This window comes from Megalopta genalis, chromosome 6 (genome assembly GCF_051020955.1).
Source record: "Megalopta genalis isolate 19385.01 chromosome 6, iyMegGena1_principal, whole genome shotgun sequence".
In the NCBI taxonomy this organism is placed as follows: domain Eukaryota; kingdom Metazoa; phylum Arthropoda; class Insecta; order Hymenoptera; family Halictidae; genus Megalopta; species Megalopta genalis.
The window spans coordinates 18,865,384-18,886,845 of NC_135018.1; the positions used below are offsets into that span (position 1 = coordinate 18,865,384).

At 32.6% G+C, this 21,462-nt stretch overlaps 3 protein-coding genes and 1 long non-coding RNA gene across 10 annotated transcripts in view; 2 read left to right on the top strand and 2 right to left on the bottom strand.

Annotated features, from left to right (window-relative positions):
• The window catches only part of Rab7 (RAS oncogene family member Rab7), a 107,054-nt gene extending 101,765 nt beyond the window's left edge, over nt 1–5,289 (bottom strand). For 2 of the 3 annotated variants that reach the window (XM_076522614.1, XM_076522613.1), the window contains exons 1-5: nt 5,159–5,289; nt 4,133–4,318; nt 3,828–4,046; nt 3,607–3,744; nt 3,391–3,521 (exon numbers count right to left, since the gene is read on the bottom strand). In XM_076522614.1, the coding sequence (XP_076378729.1) occupies nt 3,435–3,521; nt 3,607–3,744; nt 3,828–4,046; nt 4,133–4,312 (624 nt within the window). In that variant the 5' untranslated portion in view covers nt 4,313–4,318; nt 5,159–5,289 and the 3' untranslated portion in view covers nt 3,391–3,434. Of the gene's footprint in view, nt 1–1,025; nt 3,522–3,606; nt 3,745–3,827; nt 4,047–4,132; nt 4,319–5,158 lie in introns of those variants that run through there. The other variant, XM_033467616.2, reaches the window with a different exon arrangement.
• Nucleotides 5,219–5,874, top strand: LOC143259587 (uncharacterized). The gene is made up of 2 exons (XR_013033605.1): nt 5,219–5,351; nt 5,642–5,874. It is a non-coding gene; the product is annotated as an uncharacterized LOC143259587 (long non-coding RNA).
• Nucleotides 5,875–8,984: 3,110 nt separating this feature from the next.
• Nucleotides 8,985–17,887, bottom strand: LOC117218872 (uncharacterized). Of its 5 annotated transcripts, none has more exons than XM_076523231.1 (11): nt 17,489–17,887; nt 15,106–17,415; nt 14,448–14,567; nt 13,934–14,051; nt 12,477–12,723; nt 11,439–11,537; nt 11,221–11,311; nt 10,958–11,103; nt 9,752–9,884; nt 9,458–9,675; nt 8,985–9,290 (listed from the first exon to the last, which is right to left on the bottom strand). In XM_076523231.1, exons 2-10 carry the CDS (start codon nt 15,235–15,237, stop codon nt 9,625–9,627), a joined length of 1,137 nt encoding a protein of 378 aa, XP_076379346.1. In that variant the 5' UTR covers nt 15,238–17,415; nt 17,489–17,887; the 3' UTR covers nt 8,985–9,290; nt 9,458–9,624. The 5 variants fall into 5 exon arrangements, with proteins under 5 accessions (XP_076379346.1, XP_076379349.1, XP_076379347.1 ...); XM_076523230.1 differs by having other exon boundaries at nt 8,999–9,290; nt 15,097–17,415; nt 17,489–17,843; XM_076523232.1 differs by lacking the exon at nt 10,958–11,103 and having other exon boundaries at nt 8,995–9,290; nt 15,097–17,415; nt 17,489–17,848.
• Nucleotides 17,888–17,997: 110 nt separating this feature from the next.
• On the top strand, nt 17,998–20,893 carry CCT1 (chaperonin containing TCP1 subunit 1). Its single transcript, XM_033467590.2, has 9 exons — nt 17,998–18,173; nt 18,512–18,597; nt 18,678–18,806; nt 18,881–18,978; nt 19,052–19,568; nt 19,637–19,839; nt 19,929–20,121; nt 20,191–20,354; nt 20,457–20,893. Exons 1-9 carry the CDS (start codon nt 18,101–18,103, stop codon nt 20,665–20,667), a joined length of 1,674 nt encoding a protein of 557 aa, XP_033323481.1. The 5' UTR covers nt 17,998–18,100; the 3' UTR covers nt 20,668–20,893.
• Nucleotides 20,894–21,462: the final 569 nt, after the last annotated feature.

Consider the following 21,462-nt stretch of genomic DNA (forward strand, 5'->3'; position numbering starts at 1 on the left):
ACGAATATAAACTTGTGAAACGAACGTGTTGCAAAATGACGTATTAATTTAAAGGTATTTACGAAGCATAGAACTTATAATAATACTATCACGTAATTTATTATTTCCATTTGATTTTATTTTTCTGAAATGTATGTTTTTCTTTTTATGTTCAATACAATTTATTCGGATAAAAAATTTGTTTCTTATTAAATGTCTTATATGTTCCTTTGTTCGATAAGTCATTCACCTGGTATGTACATAAAGTATATGCATATAACGTAATTAACATTTACCATAAAATCAATAACGGTAACTTAATAATTTAATATGATTCTCAGCTCTGAAACCTCCATTTTGTGAGATTTAATTGCTACCTATACAAATTCTATCCAATTAGAAATAGAACGATGAAAATAAATACTAATAAATTTTGTATGAGCTATCGCAACATACAGCGTTGTACTTTTCCGATGTAACACGCTGCAATAACTTTCATAAGCACTTAATTCACCAGTCTGTGCCTCGTAATTTGACACAATGAATTAATTGATAATTTTATTCAAATGGAATGCATATGAGGACATTTTTTATGATATCCGTAATACTGATTTGTAAGCAGAATACTTCATGGTATGAATTACTTGCACAATAGCTTAACTCATTTTTTTGCAATCGTTTATTCATTACTCTGGTAATAATTTAGATCTTGAGTTTTTCACTTAGATTATTTTGAAGTCATATGCCATTTTCCCTATAACTGCTTGTAATACATGTATACTATCTTTCCTAACATTGGAATTGCAAATATGGTAAACTTAAATGTTTCATAAACATCTGTGGCTTTGCATATAATATCCGACACTTGGGAGAAGTTTAATGAGAAAGAAATATCAGAAGTTATTATACTACTTTGAATCCTTAAGCCAATACGTAAGCTAACAAGGTATTGAAACACTGAATATTTTGAAAACAATTTTCAAGCATAGATATATCTGACTTATGTATTGTTTGTAAATTAATGTAATTTATTCTCTATAAAGGCGTGTGTGTATACGTATATATTTGACATTAACCGTAAAAATTTGTTTAAAACTTAACAAAGGCCGTGTAATATCATACATGACATTAATATAAAATATTCTATACGCATTTTATAATCTACTCATAGGTATTCTTAGTTCAACATTCACATATACTTGTATATATATTGTGTACATATGTATATATAATTATACGTATTGTATTATATATACACACATATCTGGATTGCATTGAAACAAATAGTCGGTTTAAAAAAGCGATGAAGATTGCTTTGTGTAAAAACGGATATACTTTCTTACATTCGTACAGGGGTAAATAGTCAATTTACATATCAATTGGAAAGTAACAACATATTGAAAAACTCTTCACTAAAATCATACTGCATTACAGGCATCATACTTGGAAAAAACTATTATCTATATTATCTTTCACATTGTTCTAAATTGGTGCTAGTTCAGTTATATTTGTTAATCTTATATACTACTTCGTACAAGGTTGCTAGATTTGCTACCAATCTTGACAGACACTCATCTCAATAACAATATAGACATCGAACCATAATAGGGATAGTCTTATACTTTTTTCCTTCAGGTCATCGCACGACAATTATCCGTGGCACGGACATATCAGTGAATTAACTCGACCAGCTCATAATTTTTCTGCAATAAATGTATTTTTTTGTTGTTTTAGATCACTTAAAACTAAGAGTAGCAGTAGTAGTTTTATAGCAGCAGCAGTAGCAGCAGCAGCAATAATAATAATATTTATCATAATTATAATAATATTTATAATATCTATCGTTAACATACTTTGATAAAATTATATTAATAATTATAGTTATAATCGTCATGATCATCATCATTTATATACATATACAATTACGCATACACGCGTACTACGCATATTATAGCAGAATTGGGACACCACACGATTGTACGCATATGTTACACGTGCTAAACCTTATAAGAAATCTTACATGTATCAATTCAGCTTTTACATAGCTCACGTAATTTTTGCTCTACATGGTTCAAAATCGTGGCTTAGATCTAAAATTATAATTTTAAATATGGAAATGGTCGTCGATACCGCGTTACATCATTTTTTCAACCACTAATAGGATCATTACATTCACGTTTTTAGTTTGTTTTATAGACTTACGTATTTAAAAAATACGTTAAGTTAATATTATATAGTAAAATATTTGAATTCATGAAACTTTACGCAAATTAAATTTTGTTCCCAACCATTTTTCTAAAATTAAAATTTATTTAACAAAACAACGTAGAGAAAAATCAATAACTTTTAGAAACCGTTTAATTTAATATAGAAAGATCTTACACAACTTTTGATCAATAGGTATGAGTTATTTTAAAATAGATAGTATAAAATTAGTGTACATTGAAAATCCATGCATTGCGGTTCCAAGCTTTCACACCACAGGGAGGAATTTACAAACACGTGAAAATACTAATATGTAAATATTGCGGGAGCACTGAGAACGCGGAATGACAAATCATACAATTACTGATATTTAATTTTAAAAAGTGAATTTTCCCATCGAAGACGCACCAACTTTTTAAGTTTGAAACGCCTACGTAAATAGGGAATAGACTATTGTAACGTTATCAAAACGATAAACCGATCCACTGTTATAGAAGTTCAGAAGTAGTCAAATAATGATTAATAAATTTCCTGATTCTTGGCGCATTGATAAACATAAATTTAAACGATTCCAATTTCATTGACGCAATATCCAATATATCGTACAATATGTCTATCCACAGATCATAAATCATTTTTTGGATCTCCACGGTTAAATGCGATTGTACTTAATAAACCATGAGCAAACATATTTGCAACGATCTATTTATGTTTCGTGTTCACGACCTGTAAAATTTATTTTCTCAACACGACAGTTTATGTGTACGACAATTTGAAAACAACATAGTATCACTTCATGATAAAGGGCATCAACAATGAGTTGTAAAGATGCATTTAGGTAGGGCAGCTCATATTCTTCGTCATACCCAATAAGAGAGCCTTATAATCTTTAGAAATGTGTTTAACATATTGCTTGACAAGCCAAACATTTGGAAAGTCAAGTATAGCACAAACACACAATATAAACTACAACATAGTCTCTTATGTGAGGAAGCCAAACGGATGCTCCTGATTACAAAAACGTTAGATATTACTGTTAGAAATCTGTTGTATATCAATTATTTTAGTCATTTCTTCTGTGTAATTTCAATAAGAATGTTTGAAGCATGAAACAACCAAGGAGCATACCTGGAACTTCCAAAACATATGAAACTCGATGTAGTATTTTTAAAATGCGCAGGGGGGTACGCGAATGTACGATCTGACCTGTACATCTATGTGCTCGTCCAAAGTTCTCATCGTTCGAAGACCTAGCAGGCACAAGAATCACCTTTGCCATTGCTTCTTTGGTCGTTAGTCAATTTAATTTGGTCAGGGAATTCATTGTACAGTTCCACCTGAATTATCAACAAATACAATTATATTTATATTTCATAATTTATAATATAAAAAAAAAAACAAAAATATTTATAAGTGACTTACTTCACTTTCCTGGGCAAGAGCATTCTTTGCTATCGTCTGGAAGGCTTGTTCAACATTGATTGCTTCTTTTGCACTAGTTTCAAAGTATGGAATATTATTTTTAGATTGACACCATTGCTGTGCTTTCTTACTAGAGAACTAAAATTTAAATACATGAAAATTAATACTAATATATTCATAGGAAAAAAAATAAACATTAAATTTATATAAAATATCTTTACCGGTTTGGGTTCTACATCAACTTTATTTCCAAGTACGACAAATGGAAAGTTATCTGGATCTCGAGGGGAAGCTTGAATTAAGAATTCATCCCTCCATGAGTCCAATGACTTCAAGCTGCTTGGTGCTGATACATCAAACACGAGAACACAACAGTCGGCGCCTCTATAGAAAGCAACGCCTAGAGACTGAAACCTTTCTTGACCCGCTGTATCCCAAATCTACTCAAAGATTAAAAATGTTCCATTTAAACATCATTTCATAAAAATAATAATATGCAATACTATGGTTAAAAGAATATATTTACCTGCATAGTAACTATCCTATCATCTACCATAACTTCTTTGGTCAGAAAATCTGCTCCTATGGTTGCTTTATATTGATTGCTAAATTTTTTGTTTACATATTGATTCATCAGAGAGGTTTTACCGACTCCTGAATCTCCCAAGATAATAACCTTGAGAAGTAATTTCTTACGAGAAGCCATTGTAAACTAAAAATAAATAAAATTATTCATCATAAATTTTGTAAATAACTTAGTAGAAACAGCCTAAAATTTCTACTCGATATAGTTGTAAATGCTTCGTTCAAAACAATTTTACACCAATAATGCCTAAAATAATAATACACCGTTATAGACCAGAATCGAAATTTTTTATTTACTAAAAACAACTTTTGTGTTCAATTCTAAATTAAATCAACTAAACACAAATAAAAAAGGCTCATGTGCGCATTTAATGAATCATTATATAAACACAATAGTCTGCTTAATCAATTGTACAAAGATTGACTTTTATTACGTTTAAAAAAAGTACGAAACATGGTTAAATTAATAAACTTAGTAATTAGAAATTGAATATTTTGACGCCGGATTATTTTCTACCATTAAATAAATATCGCATTAAATTCTACAAGCGGGATAACGGATTAAGAATGATGAACGCGTGACTTTTTTCGTGAATCATTGAATATGGATTGGAAAAGTACTTCCCTTGTAATGACGTATGTACATTATTAAAAAAAGAATCACCGTGCGAAGATGCTTCGAATATTTTTTTGGCGGTTAATGATTAGCTTATCACAATAATATTACGACGGATACGCTACAGATTTCAAAAGTGAAGAGACAGTGAGATGATAGAGTACCGAATCAAATACGGACAAAATAGAATCCGTTTAACTGCGATGCTTGAAAATCTGTCAACACGCGATCTCGACAATTAGAATTTAATAGGACATTGTATAAGTGCCCTAAGAAAGGTACGTGACGCTCATCGTAGAATATAAACGGTGATCGATAGAATAAAAGAATGTCAATTGTTATTCGTGTTACCTTGATTTAGATAGAAAACAGTGAGAGAAATTTTCCTGTGCCAGCACTTCACACAAAGAAAATGGCGTGTTATGAAATCACGAGTATGACAACGATGTCGTCACCTGTTCTTCGCCACTTTTATCGACCGAGTATGATCAACACTCGATTATCGAAATCGACTGTTACAGTCGATACATCTTCGATTAAATAGGTGGAAACATTTGAAATTTATTTCCATATTATCTATTTATTTACAGTAAAATAAAACGAAGTGGTGTTATGAGAAAACAGAAAAATTGTGCTAAGTATAGTGAGTCTACTTATGTTTGAGACAAATGTTTTTAATTCTCAGTTAATACTGGAAGTTAAAAATATCATCATTCAATAGAGCGCACTTGATATACTTATTACAATTATTTAGATTTTGTACGAAACAATTTTCCTTTATCGTAATGGGGATGAACAATTAATTAATAACATATTAATTTATTTTTATTTCAGCAACAGAAACATTACACGTTTATACCCTTTGAACTTAGAAAGTTGTGTATTAAGGACATAAATCTTTTTCGATGCTGTAATTATTGTAGTTTGTTGTTATAATTAGCATAAGCTAATTGTATTTTTGTCATTCCAATTTGTTGTTGATTTATCCAACGCAAACATATCATAATCTTTAAAAAAAACGCTAGAACCTGAAATAGAATATTCTGTAAATAAACAAATTAACTATATTTTACAACTACTATATGTTTCTATGAAAACAATATTTATTCCTTGTCCAGCGCTATATAGCGAGCTTTCGTTTGGATTCTGTCTATTTTAATATATGCGAGTTTCTATATTTATTATATAATTCTATTAACTGTTGACATACGTTCTTTAAGATAATACCTAATCACACGATTTTAAATTTTAGACGGCTTCTTGTGAAATCTAATTTAAAGGATAAGTTACAGTGACGTCATACTGACAAATAAATGACTACAAAGTAAGATATTCTTATCATGCTCAGCGCATTCAGGATAAGTTACTACGCAAGGAGTGGGGTGGTGACGTATACGCAGAGAGTCCCGCCCATGCATCGTCTGCCCCACTCCTTGCGTAGTGACTTTTCCTGCGAAGCCTGATCATGCTTGTCTATATGTACAAAGTGAATCAAACGGAGTGTACCGAGCATACAAAGTGTACTCTTCAGTATGATGCAGTGATAAAGTACAGTTTTACATTAATTTCAAAGCAATTTATCAGAGACAGAATTCAAATTTTGATTTAAAAAGATGGAATTATTGAACTATTATAGCGCATAGAGGAATGGCGGATAGCCTCGAACGCGGCGATCGCTCCGGACATTTTGGTATCAACAATAAATTGCAACTTAACAATAGCGTGCGCATCAAGCGAATTAGGATTATGTTCAGTTTTAAATGCAAATGTTCTTATACATTTTCAAGCTTTAGTACTAACAATTAGATTATTTTAAGGTCCTTAAAAAGATTTTGCAAAATTCTGAACCTTCGGACACTTGGTGCACAGTTATCTTTTTAAATGTCAAGTGCACGTCCGTTAATTGCATACCTACATAATATTGTATTACTACAACTCATGCAAGAACTAAGACAGAGCTGTTCAACATCTTGCCCGTAGAGGCAGCGGTTTTCAGTCCAGAGCAAACACCGATCGACGGGCTTTAGACCAGAACTCTCAGGCGCCTGACCGTTCTTGGAATTTCCACTCAAGGTCAGTATGTCCATTGGTGTCTAGTGTGTCCAATGGCGTCAGGGATTCTGCTTGGAATCTGCTCGAAGTGACAGAGAGGAGATCCATTGGCAATCACATTTGTGATGGGTTATTCTCCTACTCCTACTTTCCTGAAAGAAAGTAGTAAAACGGTCAGGCACCTGAGAGCTCTCCTCTAGACCCCACTTCCGAGGGCTCGTCATGAGACTCCTCACCAGTAACGACCCGTTATTTGGCTGAAGACAGTGACAGAGATCGACTGTAGGATACGTCGAGATTGAGTGAAATATTGGGTTGGCAACTAAGTAATTGCCGATTTGTTTAATGAAATAAAAATTTTTTTTTACTTGAAATGAAGTTTAACCTGTAATGTATTTTCCATTTTTTTCGATGATCTTTCGCCATCCCTCTGACAACTTGAAAATTCCACGCTCGTAGAAAGTCTGATCCTTTTCGGCCAAAAACTGAGTTAAGTGAGATTTTACAGCGTCATCATCGTTAAAAGTTTTACCACGAAGGGAGTTGTCCTGGGATCGAAATAAGTGGTAATCCGATGGCGCGAGATCAGGGCTATATGGTGGGTGTAACATCAATTCCCAACCAATATCCATCAATTTTTGCCGAGTGGACAAAGACGTGTGCGGCCTAGCATTGTCCTGCTGGAAAATGACACCTTTACGATTGACCAATTCTGGTCGCTTTTCCTTGACCGCTGCATTCAATTTGTCCAGTTGCTAACATTCACGGATAATAAAAAATAACATAATAATAATAATAATAATAATTTTATAATATAACATTTACGGATATCATAAAAATGGGAGTGAGAGACATCTATAACTGAAATCGGCAATTACTTAGTTGCCAACCCAATATATTATCAAAACCTCCTCGTTGAGACTGAGGCTAATCCTTTTATTGGTTTCAATATTAACACTATGCCGTCCGGTGGCACCACGCTGGTGCCATGCAAAAACTATCTGTTGTATGCCGGTGGTACCACTTTGGTGCCATTTTAGAAAACTGAAATAACGTTTGAACTATATTTCTTGGGTGTTAAAAAAGTCAGCAAGCTAACTATAGCATTGTGGTCGCTTTTCCTTGACCGCTGCATCCAATTTGTCCAGTTGCTAACATTCACGGATAATAAAAAATAACATAATAATAATAATAATAATTTTATAATATAACATTTAGGGATATCATAAAAATGGGAGTGAGAGACATCTGTAACTGAAATTGGCAATTACTTAGTTGCCAACCCAATAGAATGAGCAACGCGCTATCAGCATACAACAGTAATGTATGTAAGTGAGAGAGAAAGGACGGCATGAAAACGTAAACACTTCGCTCTTTCTTTTCTCACGTCTCCACGCTTTTTGCTGCGTAGCTTTGCCCTTGCTCGCCGCGAGGCCTGTTGAACAGCTCTGGACTAATAAGGAGAAGTCCCAGGGTTGACGCTGATTTTTTGATGAGATTTAGTATAGGGCCCCACACTTCCTGCCGCGCGCTGCATCGCGCCGTAATACAGCGCGTCTTTCTGACCTTTTATTAGCAACTTTAACATTAATTATCTCAAAAACTATAAGCTGTCTGCCCCCCCCCCCTCCCCTCAAACCTGGTATCGTTGGATTCAGCTGATTCAGATCACTGTGCCAAATCTCATCAAAAAGTGAGAACTTATTGTTATTATATTATATTATATTATTATTATTATATTATATTGTATTATATTATATTATATTATATTATATTATATTATATTATATTATATTATATTATATTATATTATATTATATTATATTATATTATATTATATTATATTATATTATATTATATTATATTATATTATATTATATTATATTATATTATATTATATTATTATAAGAACTTATTGTGACGTATGTTTAAAGTGCAAAATGATTGTGTTGCATTTCAAAATATGGTTATAAAGCTGCTAAAAAGAAGATCAATGGAACGACGAATGATAATTATAAGACGAAATGATAACTAGAAAATATGTACGGGGCTTCCACCATTCTTTGCTTGCGTAGAAACAGAGGCTACAGTTTATTTATTCATATTGTTTAGTGTTTCATTTAAGTATTCGAAGCAACGCAACTTTCCCCATACTATTTCATTTGAAACTTGTGAAATATATTTCATACAGCCATCATTTAAATTAAATGATGTGACAAGTAAATATGTACAGGGAATGTATTCAATTGTATGAATATTGTATATTGTATGAATGTATTTCATTAACATTTCGTTTTATACAGAAATGCATAAATATTTCTCACTTATTAAAGCAGTTGGTACTATAAGTTCAGCTGTTCGTTCGATCTTATCTCATCATTTGTCTTCTAATATTGCAGTTGTATCCTTTGATGCTGTAGCAATTATTTCGCTATAATATATAATACTGAGATGTAAAAGGTTTTTAATCAGTTTAATAATACAGTCAGAGACAAAAATATCGGAAAATTTTAAAATTATAAAATCAATTGTTTCATTATATTTTCTACGATAGTATAGTTGCATTAATACGATACTACGATAGTAATCGTCACCTACCTGATTTTACAAAATGCATGTAGCTGGAATTACAAACGACTGATAACTCGCCAAGCATCGCTGAGAATGCATTTTGCAGCTTGTAGCAGATAGCTTGTAATGTCCATTGTCCCTGCATGCTTACTCCTCTATAATCACAAGTGCAACAACGATGATTTATAAATGTTCTACTGGAACGAACAAAGGAGAGTAAAATACGAAAAAGACGAACTCATCATCTGAAACAAAAACTTGTTAAGCGGAGAGCCAGGGATTATTCGTTGTTAATGAAATATAAACGCAATATCAAGTTACCATCGATAAGCCTTCGAAACATGGAACGAATAAACCGGCCAGATTTAACTCTACCAAGCTCTGTGATTTCATCAACGTGAATAATATTATTTTCTGCATCTTTGTTGGTACACGATACCATAGTGAATTGTATCTGGTTCATTTAATATCGTCGATGCATTAGTTCCTTATACTATAATTTGCCATACTAGTAGCGATTTATTTTTTATAGAATTTAGTATTTACCATACTAGTACCGAATTAACATTCGGTCGGCAAGCTATCAAATTAATACTATCCCTAGCAGAAAATATTCGATGAAAATCGTGAATATGATCATTTGAACAAGCTCACAACAGAATCAAGGATATTAAAAAAAAAACATATTAATAAAATGCAATCAATAATTATTAATAATAATTATATATAATAATTATTAATAATTAATATTATTAATAAATGCATACATATTGTCCTTTCACCAAATATAAATTAAGCGTCCTCTAGACCAATATTTAGTGAACTGTCAAAATTGTGATAAATATTGGTAAAAGAAGATCTCCTACACAAATATTTGTGGATGTTTGAAATTTTTCTCATAAGCAAGCTTATCCATTGTCGTATGTATAATTCTATTTGTGACGAGATTTGCCAGTAATGAAAATATTTCTCGCGTCAAATTCAAATGGTAGAAAAATGAGAAGGATTTAAGAATAATAAAACTGTAAAACAGAGAAATATATTCCTATCGAGTACTTGTGTCTTGCAATTGATGTGAACAAATTTTCGAGTATTTCCTTGCCAGAGTTAGTATGCCTTTGGATCTCAAGGTTCGATTACACGAGATTATGTTTCTCTGTTTCCTTTTGTGTTCATAAATGCACTTTCTGTGTCTAAAGTTGAGTTTCAGGCAGATCTGCACGCCGCAAACGAGTATGTATCGCTTGCTCATTTCAATCCAACTTATAATCAATCTATTTTCTACGAATTTCTGATTATGTATCGCTTGCTCATTTCAATCCAACTTATAATCAATCTATTATTTTCTACGAATTTCTGATTATGTATCGCTTGCTCATTTCAATCCAACTTATAATCAATCTATTTTCTACGAATTTCTGATTATGTATCGCTTGCTCATTTCAATCCAACTTATAATCAATCTATTTTCTACGAATTTCTGATTCTAATTTCCACTGGCACCCCCTCTATAAACATCAAACTTACATTTCTTCGAAGACCTTAATACTACTGTCAACTACTAACTGTCCGCTATAATTATTTCCGATTATAAATGCCATATACGCTAAAACAAATTGCAAAGCGAGGATCACTGCGTCGATTTCTTTCACATCTGTAATACTCATATAAAGCTGTGACATATAAAAAGAAAAGAAGGTTCAATTATATTTCCTCCGACAAAACGGCTAACATTCGTCGTGTGTGATTCAATTCTCGAATTCTAATAAATCAACTTTAATAACACTTACACGATATATGTTTACACCGAACGAGGAAATAACTGCTATTATCATGACCAAAGACGTTATCATCACGTCGTCCGTGTACTTTTTAGTGTACCTTCATTCGTAAATTCGTGGCGTTTCCGTACGACGATCGCCGAGAGATGCAAGATAGATTACAACATGTAATTGAAGTATCAGAAATAATACTACCAATGATACAACATCTCGGTGAAGATACCAACCGGATAGCTCGACAATGCATCTCCACAGCTGGTTGTATGTCTATTCTATTAAATGTGGCTGAAGTCGCAACTTTGTCAATTGCTTTTCGCATTCGATAACTAGAGGAAGGAAAGATGCATACAGTAAATTCTCTCCAATTGTCCCTCGGCTTGTAAGTGAACAATTTGGGAACAGGAGATACGATTATTCGAGTCTCGCGGCTCGTTTTTATAGTTGTTGACAATTGGCAACTATAAAAACGAGCCGCAAAGCTCGGCTAATCGTATCACCTCCTCCCACATTTTTCTTTACAAGCTGAGGGACAATTGGAGAGAATTTACTGTATATACATATATGATAATATGTAGAGATCAGAGACAATAGTAACGATTTCACTTTAGACTGCGATTATGCGGAAACTATTCTATTTGCAACAAAAATTTGTGTACCAAAATCTTGCAGAACTGGATAATATTATAATATTAATATATAATAATATTATAATATTATTCACAACAGTTTATGGCAAGTAAGGGAGACTGAGGTAATGGCGGTCAGCGGACAATAATAGGCAGTATTATTCTGGTTAAACGATATGTCCAATGGACACGCTGGTTTAAAAAAAAGAATCTTATGTTGTTTCGATAAGTAAAAAGTAAAAAAATATTTATTTATTTAACTTTATTCAGACATAAATATACTATAAGAAAAAAGGATTGGATTTACATATAAATATATAGGATTTAAACATTTAATATTTTATCAAGGGATGCGTAAAAAGGGTAGCAACAAGAAACGAAAAAATGTAGGTAAAAGCACCGAGAGATTTGATAACGACAAAAATGATGATATCGATGAAGCGAAAAATAAAGAGGAAAAACTGTAACAGTTCAGCGATCAAAATCATCTTTCGTTTATTCATTAATTACATTAAATAAATCAGTGTGAAATTAATTACTTTCATATCCCACAAGTAGTTTGGCAGTTTAAGTTTGTAAGTATGTATTGTGTGTAATATGATGATTTGGGAAAATCAATTTGGGAAAATGAATTCATACCTCGTGACTTCTAGAATTCCACTTATATGGGTGGCGAAAACAGTGATCGTTCCTTCCGAGCATATCATCGTTAATAAACCATGCATTGTTGACAATATGATGTGCATACAAACGAGATTAGTCTGAGGGCTTTTCTCATTGTAAAAGAATCCCAGAAGATATAGAAAACGAATCTGGATATCTGATGGCAGGAACGTGGAAGTTCCTAACGTACCAATTACACATAACGATCCTGTACACGTCAAAGCTATAATTCGGAATAAAGTGCTCTAATCAAATAATTTGCAGAAGTATTTCGGTAACGATAGAGTGTCGAACAATCTACCGCAGTGCAATCCATAAAATTAGAAATGTTGTTCTATGCGTTCGACTTATAGCATAACTTATATTATTTTATGACTTATATTTTAAGTGTGACAAGCTGCTCACTGTTCAACAAATTGATACTTTTTTTTTGTCTTATAATAACCACTGGATGATTTTTGTAGAACATTACTTCCCAAACGTGAATCCGAAAATCGAATTGCTGTATCACACACACACACACACACACACACACACACACACACACACACACACACACACACACACACACCTTCAGTTTACAAAGAACGCGAGATTTTGTAAAAACCTGCGATTTTGAGCAAAAGAATTAAATAAAGAAATACAGAAATACAGAAATACAGAAATTTCTCCCGGAAATGCCAAATTTCGGATTACTGTGAATTTCCCTGTGCTAGTTCTACGCCTCGATCAAACATGCGATGCGGCATGAGTTAGATAAGAAAAATCGCGGAACTACAAGGTACGTGACTGTCGAATCGTGGCATGTGGTCTCCGAATTGCCTTTGAATCGTGTCATGTGGCCTCCGAATTGCCTTCGAATCGTGGCAAAAGATTATAAATGAAAAAGTTCAGTCATCGTTTCTATTCTAACATGACTATCTATTCATATTAATGTACACCGGGATGCTGGCCACTGCCTTTTTTTACCGGCTGCTCCGAGTTTCTATATAAATTAATAAAGCGTCTATCATCGAATTTAAAATCTGCTGTAGCATTTTTATTATTAGAGTTTAATAAATGAGAGAGTTTAATAGAGTTTAAATAGAGTTTAAATAGAGTTTAAATTAGAGTTTAATAATAGAGTTTAATAATTAATACATTTATATAAATATATTATATAAATTTCAGACTGTAACAGTAATTTGGTTTTCGGATTCGTCTTCCGGAAATGACGCTCTACAATTTACAAGAATCATCCATCGGTTATTAGAAGGCAAAATGTGTACGTTGGACAGTGGCTGTCAGTGAAAGATTTAGCTATATGTCTGTTCAGTTTACGATAATCTTTATATAAAATGTTTAATCATTGTTTCATTTCGACAATACTGTAATCGTGTGGTTGGATAGTATTTTTTGTGACGTCGTCTAAACTGGTTGCCAAATGTGATTACCGATGTATACCATCAGGATGCGTTTCGCCACTATAGAATCCTTCAATAACATCTCCACTTCGATAGGATCCTCCAGCATTGTGTAATCGCTTTGCATATTGTCGAGCACGAATTTCGTCTGGAGTTATGTTAAAAAAAAAAATGGTAAAATCATTAGAATTAGATTTAATAATTAGGTAAACGTTATCTGTTTAAGAAGCAGGGATGGGACGAAAGGGAAACGTATTGCAATTACGATGTTCGACTTTTAACGACTTTTCGACTTTTAGTTTTTGAGAAAATTGTTTTTTAAAAAGTCGCGAATTTTCAACTCTGTAGACGCCTTTGGATAGAGTTAAAAAAAAAGAGCAAGTAATTATTGTCACCACGTTTTGTTGTAGTCAAATAATTATCCTTCCTGTGCCACCGCTCTTTTAATTATTTTATTTTATTTATTATTATTTTTTTAATTATTTTGATACCTTGTCCTTTTCATCCCACGCCACACTACAACTAAAACATCAGTGCTACTTACCGTCGGGAAGGTCAAAACAGATGTAAAGTATCGTATAAAGTAAAGTAATAGTTGAGCGCCGAATGATAACGTCACAATTATTTCGTTCAGCGACATTTTCACATTTTTAATCGTCGATACCTGAAAAATATTTTATTCACTTTTCACACAAAAAAAAAAAATAAAAGAACAATGCAGATAATCTGTTGCCCTGTTGTCGGACATCAACAACGATTCTTCTTGGGTACTATTTTTCAAACATTACGACAACCTTTCTCATTGTTGCGTGACTGCCGCATTTCTTAATATTTAGTACAGTATTATTCGAAATTATGTTAACATTACAAATATATTTCTCGTTTTACCTAAATTTTACTTTAGATAGCAAAAACAGCTTTTCATAATGAAGAGTATCTTTGTAGTTGGTTGCAATATTTATTTTGCAACCGGACTTTGCAAAAAGAATCGTAATTTTCGTCACTTTCTGTTTCAGTAACCACTTTTTGAGGGGTAGCAATCCCTTCTTTTTTCTTGCCCACACGACAAGAATTGTGAAAAATGTATAAACAAATCCCCACATCCTGTATTCACCGATTGTTAGTAACGGATTTCAAAATACTGCACAATTATGGGACATAATTAAAAGAATAATTCGTTGAATCTTCATCACCTGGCTCACCATACAACCGAATATAATCAGAGTGATAGCGATTCTATGAATCTTCGTTGAAATCGAATTGTCATAGGGCCAGAGGCCGGATAGGCACATCACAGACTGATAAATTTTGTAGTTTCCTTGAAAGACCTCCATACCAGCCGATGCTAAGGAACGTCTGCGCCAAGATTCTAATGTTTCATCTACCTACACCTCGGCAGCATGCTTTATTCATGCTATCTAAATTTTCTGACAGCTCGATTGTCTTTCGAAATTGACAGTAATTTGCAAAATACAGAATTCCGTTCGGGACCGATCGATTTGATTAGCGGACTCGAGAAAATGTCGGAAGACTATAGAATATTAAAGTCTGCGTTTTCGCGTTCTCCACGGTGTCTCTGTCGCCTTCTTTTGAGGATAAACAAATATACGGAAAACTTTCTTTCTCTAATAAATTGGATCTTTGTGGAAAAACAATATTCGCTTATCCATCGTTATCTCTTTTCGACAACAAATCCTTCGGCACGATTATTGCGAATCGTGTGCTTTTTTCTTTTTTTTTTGATTGGTCGTCGATCTTGGAAGCTATATTTATGATTTACGACAATAAAACAGCGACGATTGTCACATAAATTGCGATTGGAATTATTGATGGGTGCCTGTAAGTGCAGTATTGATTCAGGGAATCAATAATTTAACGTACACGCAATATAATGTGTGCGTGCGTGTCCGTGTAAAATGTTGACACAAGTGGAAACATGTATGTTCATCGAAAGTACAAGTTCTGTTCTAAAAGCAAATAGAATATAGTATGTTGGCACAAAAAGAATCATCAGAGAAAGCAAGTACATATGTATAATTTATCTGTATAAATCAACCAGTTTATTAACTGTATAGTGAATCGATTAATTTGTTAAGAAATGCGCACTTTACTCTTATATCGCATAGTTTTTGATCTCATTATGAGCGTAGCACGTAAATCACTGACGTAAGGAAGACCGAGATCAACAATTACAATTCGATTTTATACTACAATTACGCAAAGTTGTTACAATAAAAGTTTACGTAGCTATATGGCGCTATCGAGTCGCGGCAGATTTGCTTTATAACAAGTAATATTCCAGTTATTAGATAATACAAAAAGGTAAGACCGCATGAATTATTACAATCGATCCGTATCCTTCCAAAAGGATCGAATAAAAGTCGCATAAATAAATAATATAATAATAATACAAAATAATAATATATAATATAATATAATATAATAATAATATATAATATAATATAATATAATAATAATACAATAATATAATATAATAATAATAATACAATAATAAATTGCAAAAGGGATGCTTCGAACATCAGAGTCGACTCGTCGCTCTCGTCCGAATCGTTTTTATGTCGTAACAATGGCAATATTCGTAAAGCAATGAAACGATTACCAAAGTAAAAGTCAATTTGCCTCGACGGCTATATACGGGAAAATTCCACGAAAACATGAGACAATATCCTATTATAGAAAACAGGTAACGTGACCTACGCTCGCCCGTAGGCCACGATACTCTTAGACCATTCCAAGGATGATACGCAACAAAACAATTTAATATAGAATATACATAATTTTGCACTTATCTAATTATGCGCAATGACAATGCAGCTTTTTAATGTACAGTTATTATTAACATGTATAACTGTAATGTATTTTACTTATACGTATAATCACAGCGATAATAGAATCGAATGAACTACACATCAAGTATTAAGTAAATGTGTAACTGTAATCGAAATTATACCGTGTTTGTTTTTATTTTAATCAGAAATATTTGTCCAAACTATATCATGTTTAATCTCATTTTAATCAGAATACGTTAAAAAAATATGTTAAGAAAAAAAGATCAGTTTTGAAATGTTAAAATTAAACCAAGTTGTCATTGTTATATACGTCGAACCTCAGCATCGGCGGAGCGAGAAAATCGATAAATTACAGGGCCGTAGCAATATTACAGCGCGAACCTGAGGATACTAAAGTAGCACGAGTCCGGAAGAAATTACTGTAGTTACAAGATCTTTTCCATTCCTCATAACTGTTTTCGTCAAAACTGATATATGTACATATAACAGTTTGAAACAATTCTATCTGGAACCTTTCCAATCCTTGCATTTAATTATTGCATACTATTTGTCTGTATTGTTGTTAGCGACGAGGAATATTCTCTCTATTATCAACTTACAAGGAATATGTATTCTCTCTGTCATTAGTTTACCGTTCTATCACATTGGTGTTGTTTTGTGTACCTATATTGTTTATGCCCTGTCTATGATGCAACCTCAAACCTGTAAAATATTGGCTCAGTAAAACTAGACCATTTTTTACTGACCGAATCGGTAGACAGAAACAAAAGCATACATTGTATACGATGACTGTACAAATCTTGGTTGACCATAATAGTCTACAAGCAGAGATGAGTATGTATGTACAGAGATTGCTAGCGCTCGGATTTTGCTGGTTCGCCATGCGTGACTCGACGAAACTTGTCCGAGAACATGTGATGCGAAGAAACTTAAGAACTTTTTCCAGCATTGAAAGGCGAATTTAACCTGCTCGAAGCAAAACTTCCCTTGAATTGTTCTTCTCGGCTTTTAGTCCTGCTCGAAAATCCACCCGCGCTTTAAAGTGTTTCTGAGCACCGAAAGTCGACAGCCAATCATCTACGACCGTACCGTCGGTAACGTAAACCCTTCATTCACATCTGCTGATTTTTAGGGTACTGAAAAACCATTTCTATTCGACGATTCACCAACCAATTGGGAAAAGCTACAAGAAGAATCGACCAATCAAATGTAGGTTAAACTTAACCCTAAAAGGAAATAAGAATACTAGGCGTCGCTGACCATCGTGATTATTATTATTATTAGTTACACGCGGATCTCTTGGTAACTACACATTGGTCGCCGGACATTTTCAATCGTCGTTCAGTTATTGTAATATTGTGCGAAGGCAAAATAGAATTGATAGAAAATGTCGACAGTAGCAAGTCCTTTAGCCGTCGGAGGTGTTCGGCAATCTGGAGCACCTGTACGAACACAAAATGGTACGTTTGCACTGTGAGAAAATTTGGTTATGATATACGATAATTTAATTTTTCGGCATTTATTTTATACAAGATTTTTCTAAATAATTTCTATCAAATTTGCTTTTTCTGGATTCCAAATCATAAAAACTAATGTTATTAAATGTATACATCTATAATACAAAAATAACATGTCTGACACATGTGGCTTGAATATTTCAGATACTATTTCTCTATGAATAAAATGAATCTTACAAAGTATTATAATAAAGCAATACTCTAAACTTAATTCAATACAATTTCCTAATATATTTGTAATGAATTGATTTCTATTATATGCATATTTCTTCCTTTTATAGTAATGGCTGCTTGCACTATCGCAAATGTAGTGAAGAGTTCACTGGGTCCTGTTGGTTTGGATAAAATGCTTGTAGATGATATCGGTGTATGTAATTTAAATGACATTTTATATGGTATAAACTTTATAATGATTTTTGAATTATACCTATATTTCAAATATTATAGGATGTCACTGTTACTAATGATGGAGCAACTATTTTACGTTTGCTTGAAGTTGAACATCCGGCAGCAAGAGTATTAGTTGAATTAGCTCAGTTGCAAGATGAAGAAGTTGGAGATGGAACTACCTCAGTTGTAAGATTGTGTAAATTAATTTTGATAATTATATTTACTTGGTGACAAAATTTTTTAAACAAATTTTTATACAGGTGATAGTTGCAGCTGAATTACTAAAAAATGCTGATGAACTTGTAAAGCAAAAGATTCATCCTACCTCTGTAATTAGTGGTTACAGACTTGCTTGCAAGTAAATATCTACTTTTATATAAGAGAAGGATAGACAACAGTTTTTATTAATCTATTTACTATTTATATTTCAGAGAAGCTTGCAAATATATCCAAGAACATTTAACGGTTACTGTGGATGAACTTGGACGAGACTGTCTGGTTAATGTAGCTAAAACATCTATGTCTAGCAAAATTATTGGCGCTGATGCTGATTTTTTTGGAAATATGGTTGTGGATGCTGCGAATGCGGTAAAGATTAATGATGGGAAAGGTGGATTTTTATATCCAATAAAAGCAGTGAATGTTTTAAAAGCTCATGGGAAGAGTGTTAGAGAATCTGTACTTGTACAAGGTTATGCACTTAATTGTACTGTAGCCTCCCAAGCCATGACTAAGAGAATATTAAATGCAAAGATTGCATGTTTGGACTTTTCTTTGCAAAAGACTAAGATGAAACTGGGTGTTGAAGTATTAATTACAGACCCTGAAAAACTTGAGGCAGTCCGTCAGCGTGAAACAGATATTACAAAAGAACGTATCCAAAGAATTCTTTGCGCTGGTGCCAATGTTATTCTTGTATCAGGAGGAATCGACGATCTCTGTCTAAAGGTATGTTTTGATCTTAAAAAACCAATAATGTTTAACTTAAGAATAGAATAAAATAAAACTTTTTGCAGTACTTCATCGAAGCTAAAGCAATGGCAGTCCGCAGATGTAAGAAGGCAGATCTGAAGAGAATTGCTAAAGCCACAGGTGCACAATTCCTTACTTCTCTAACTAACATGGAAGGAGACGAAAGTTTTGAATCTAGTTTTCTTGGAGAAGCTGCCGAAGTTGTTCAGGAAATGGTCTGCGATGATGAACTTATTCTTATTAAAGGGTCTGTTTCGATTTAAAATATCATTTTCATACTCAATCATTTAAAAAGTAATAGTGATAGCAATGAAATGTTTATATTATTTTTGGCAGGCCAAAAGCAAGAACAGCAAGTTCTCTTATTTTGCGTGGGCCAAACGACTACTACTGCGATGAAATGGAACGTTCTGTGCATGATGCATTATGCGTTGTTAAGCGAGTTTTAGAAAGCAAATGTGTCGTTGCAGGTGGTGGTTGCGTTGAGGCAGCTCTCTCAATATATTTAGAAAATTTTGCAACGTCTCTCGTAAGTTAATTTTATGACAGAAAATTATTACATGACAAATTTTCTTAAATTTATTTAAAATTTTTTTAGAGTTCTAGAGAACAATTAGCGATTGCTGAATTTGCGAGATCACTGTTGGTTATACCGAAGACATTGGCAGTCAACGCAGCACAGGATGCTACTGAACTTGTAGCCAAATTGCGTTCTTATCACAATTCCAGTCAAACAAAAGCAGATGTTGCAGATTTGAAATGGTATTACTTTGAATCATAATAATAATCGTAATAATGCATTTTGAAAGAATTGGCTTGATTTAATACTTTGATATAATAATATGATACTTGTACTTTCTACAGGGTTGGTCTTGACTTACTTGAGGGCACTATCAAAGATAATAGAAAAGCTGGTGTATTAGAACCAGCTATTTCGAAAATAAAATCTCTAAAATTCGCTACAGAAGCAGCAATAACTATTCTCAGAATCGATGATATGATCAAGTTGGATCCAGATCGTACTAAAGATAAATCGTATCGTGAAGCAATGGAAGCTGGTGAACTGGAAGAATAAAATTAAATTGCATTTGTATTCGTCTTGCTCATACGCTTTGTAGTGGGCGGAAATTTAAATTAGATTTTACAATAAATATCATTTCACAACTTAATAATAAGAATAAAGAACACATTACACATTAAGAATTTACATATTAATATTGTGATTTGTATTGCGTATTATGTTGCCCTTATAAATAAATCTACCGACAACAAGTGAAATAAAGCTTTTACATGTAAACAAATTTTGCTTATATTTTTGTTTATTCCTGAAAATAACACAGTATGTCAATTTAAGTTTAATTTATTAATCATTGTTGAGTTCATTATATAGTTAGCTTATAAATATTGTTTAAGTTTACAGTGCAATTATTAAACATACGTTATACACATGTTTAAATCGAAATAATTGCACTTCATGAAATTGAGTTTGATATTAATATAATAACAATCTTGAATGATATCAATTTAATAGTCTTATAACATACATAACAAAATTCACAAAAAAATAGGTAAGAAGAAATTAATTATAAATTAATTAATGTAATTATGTACTATTCTACATTGTGACTCTAAAGGATAAATATATTAATATGGTGAATGTTTGTCTTAAGAAACGTATCCAATTTATAATCAATAATTATGTAAATACACGCATGCCATGTGCAATGTGTAAATGATGGAAATAGTTATTTAAAATTAATATTTCTGAAAAGTTTTCAAATCAACATAATAGATTCTGACAATGTTTGTTAACAGTTTATTAATGGAAAATAATGGATCAACATTTTTAAGTATTATGTGATATGTACTT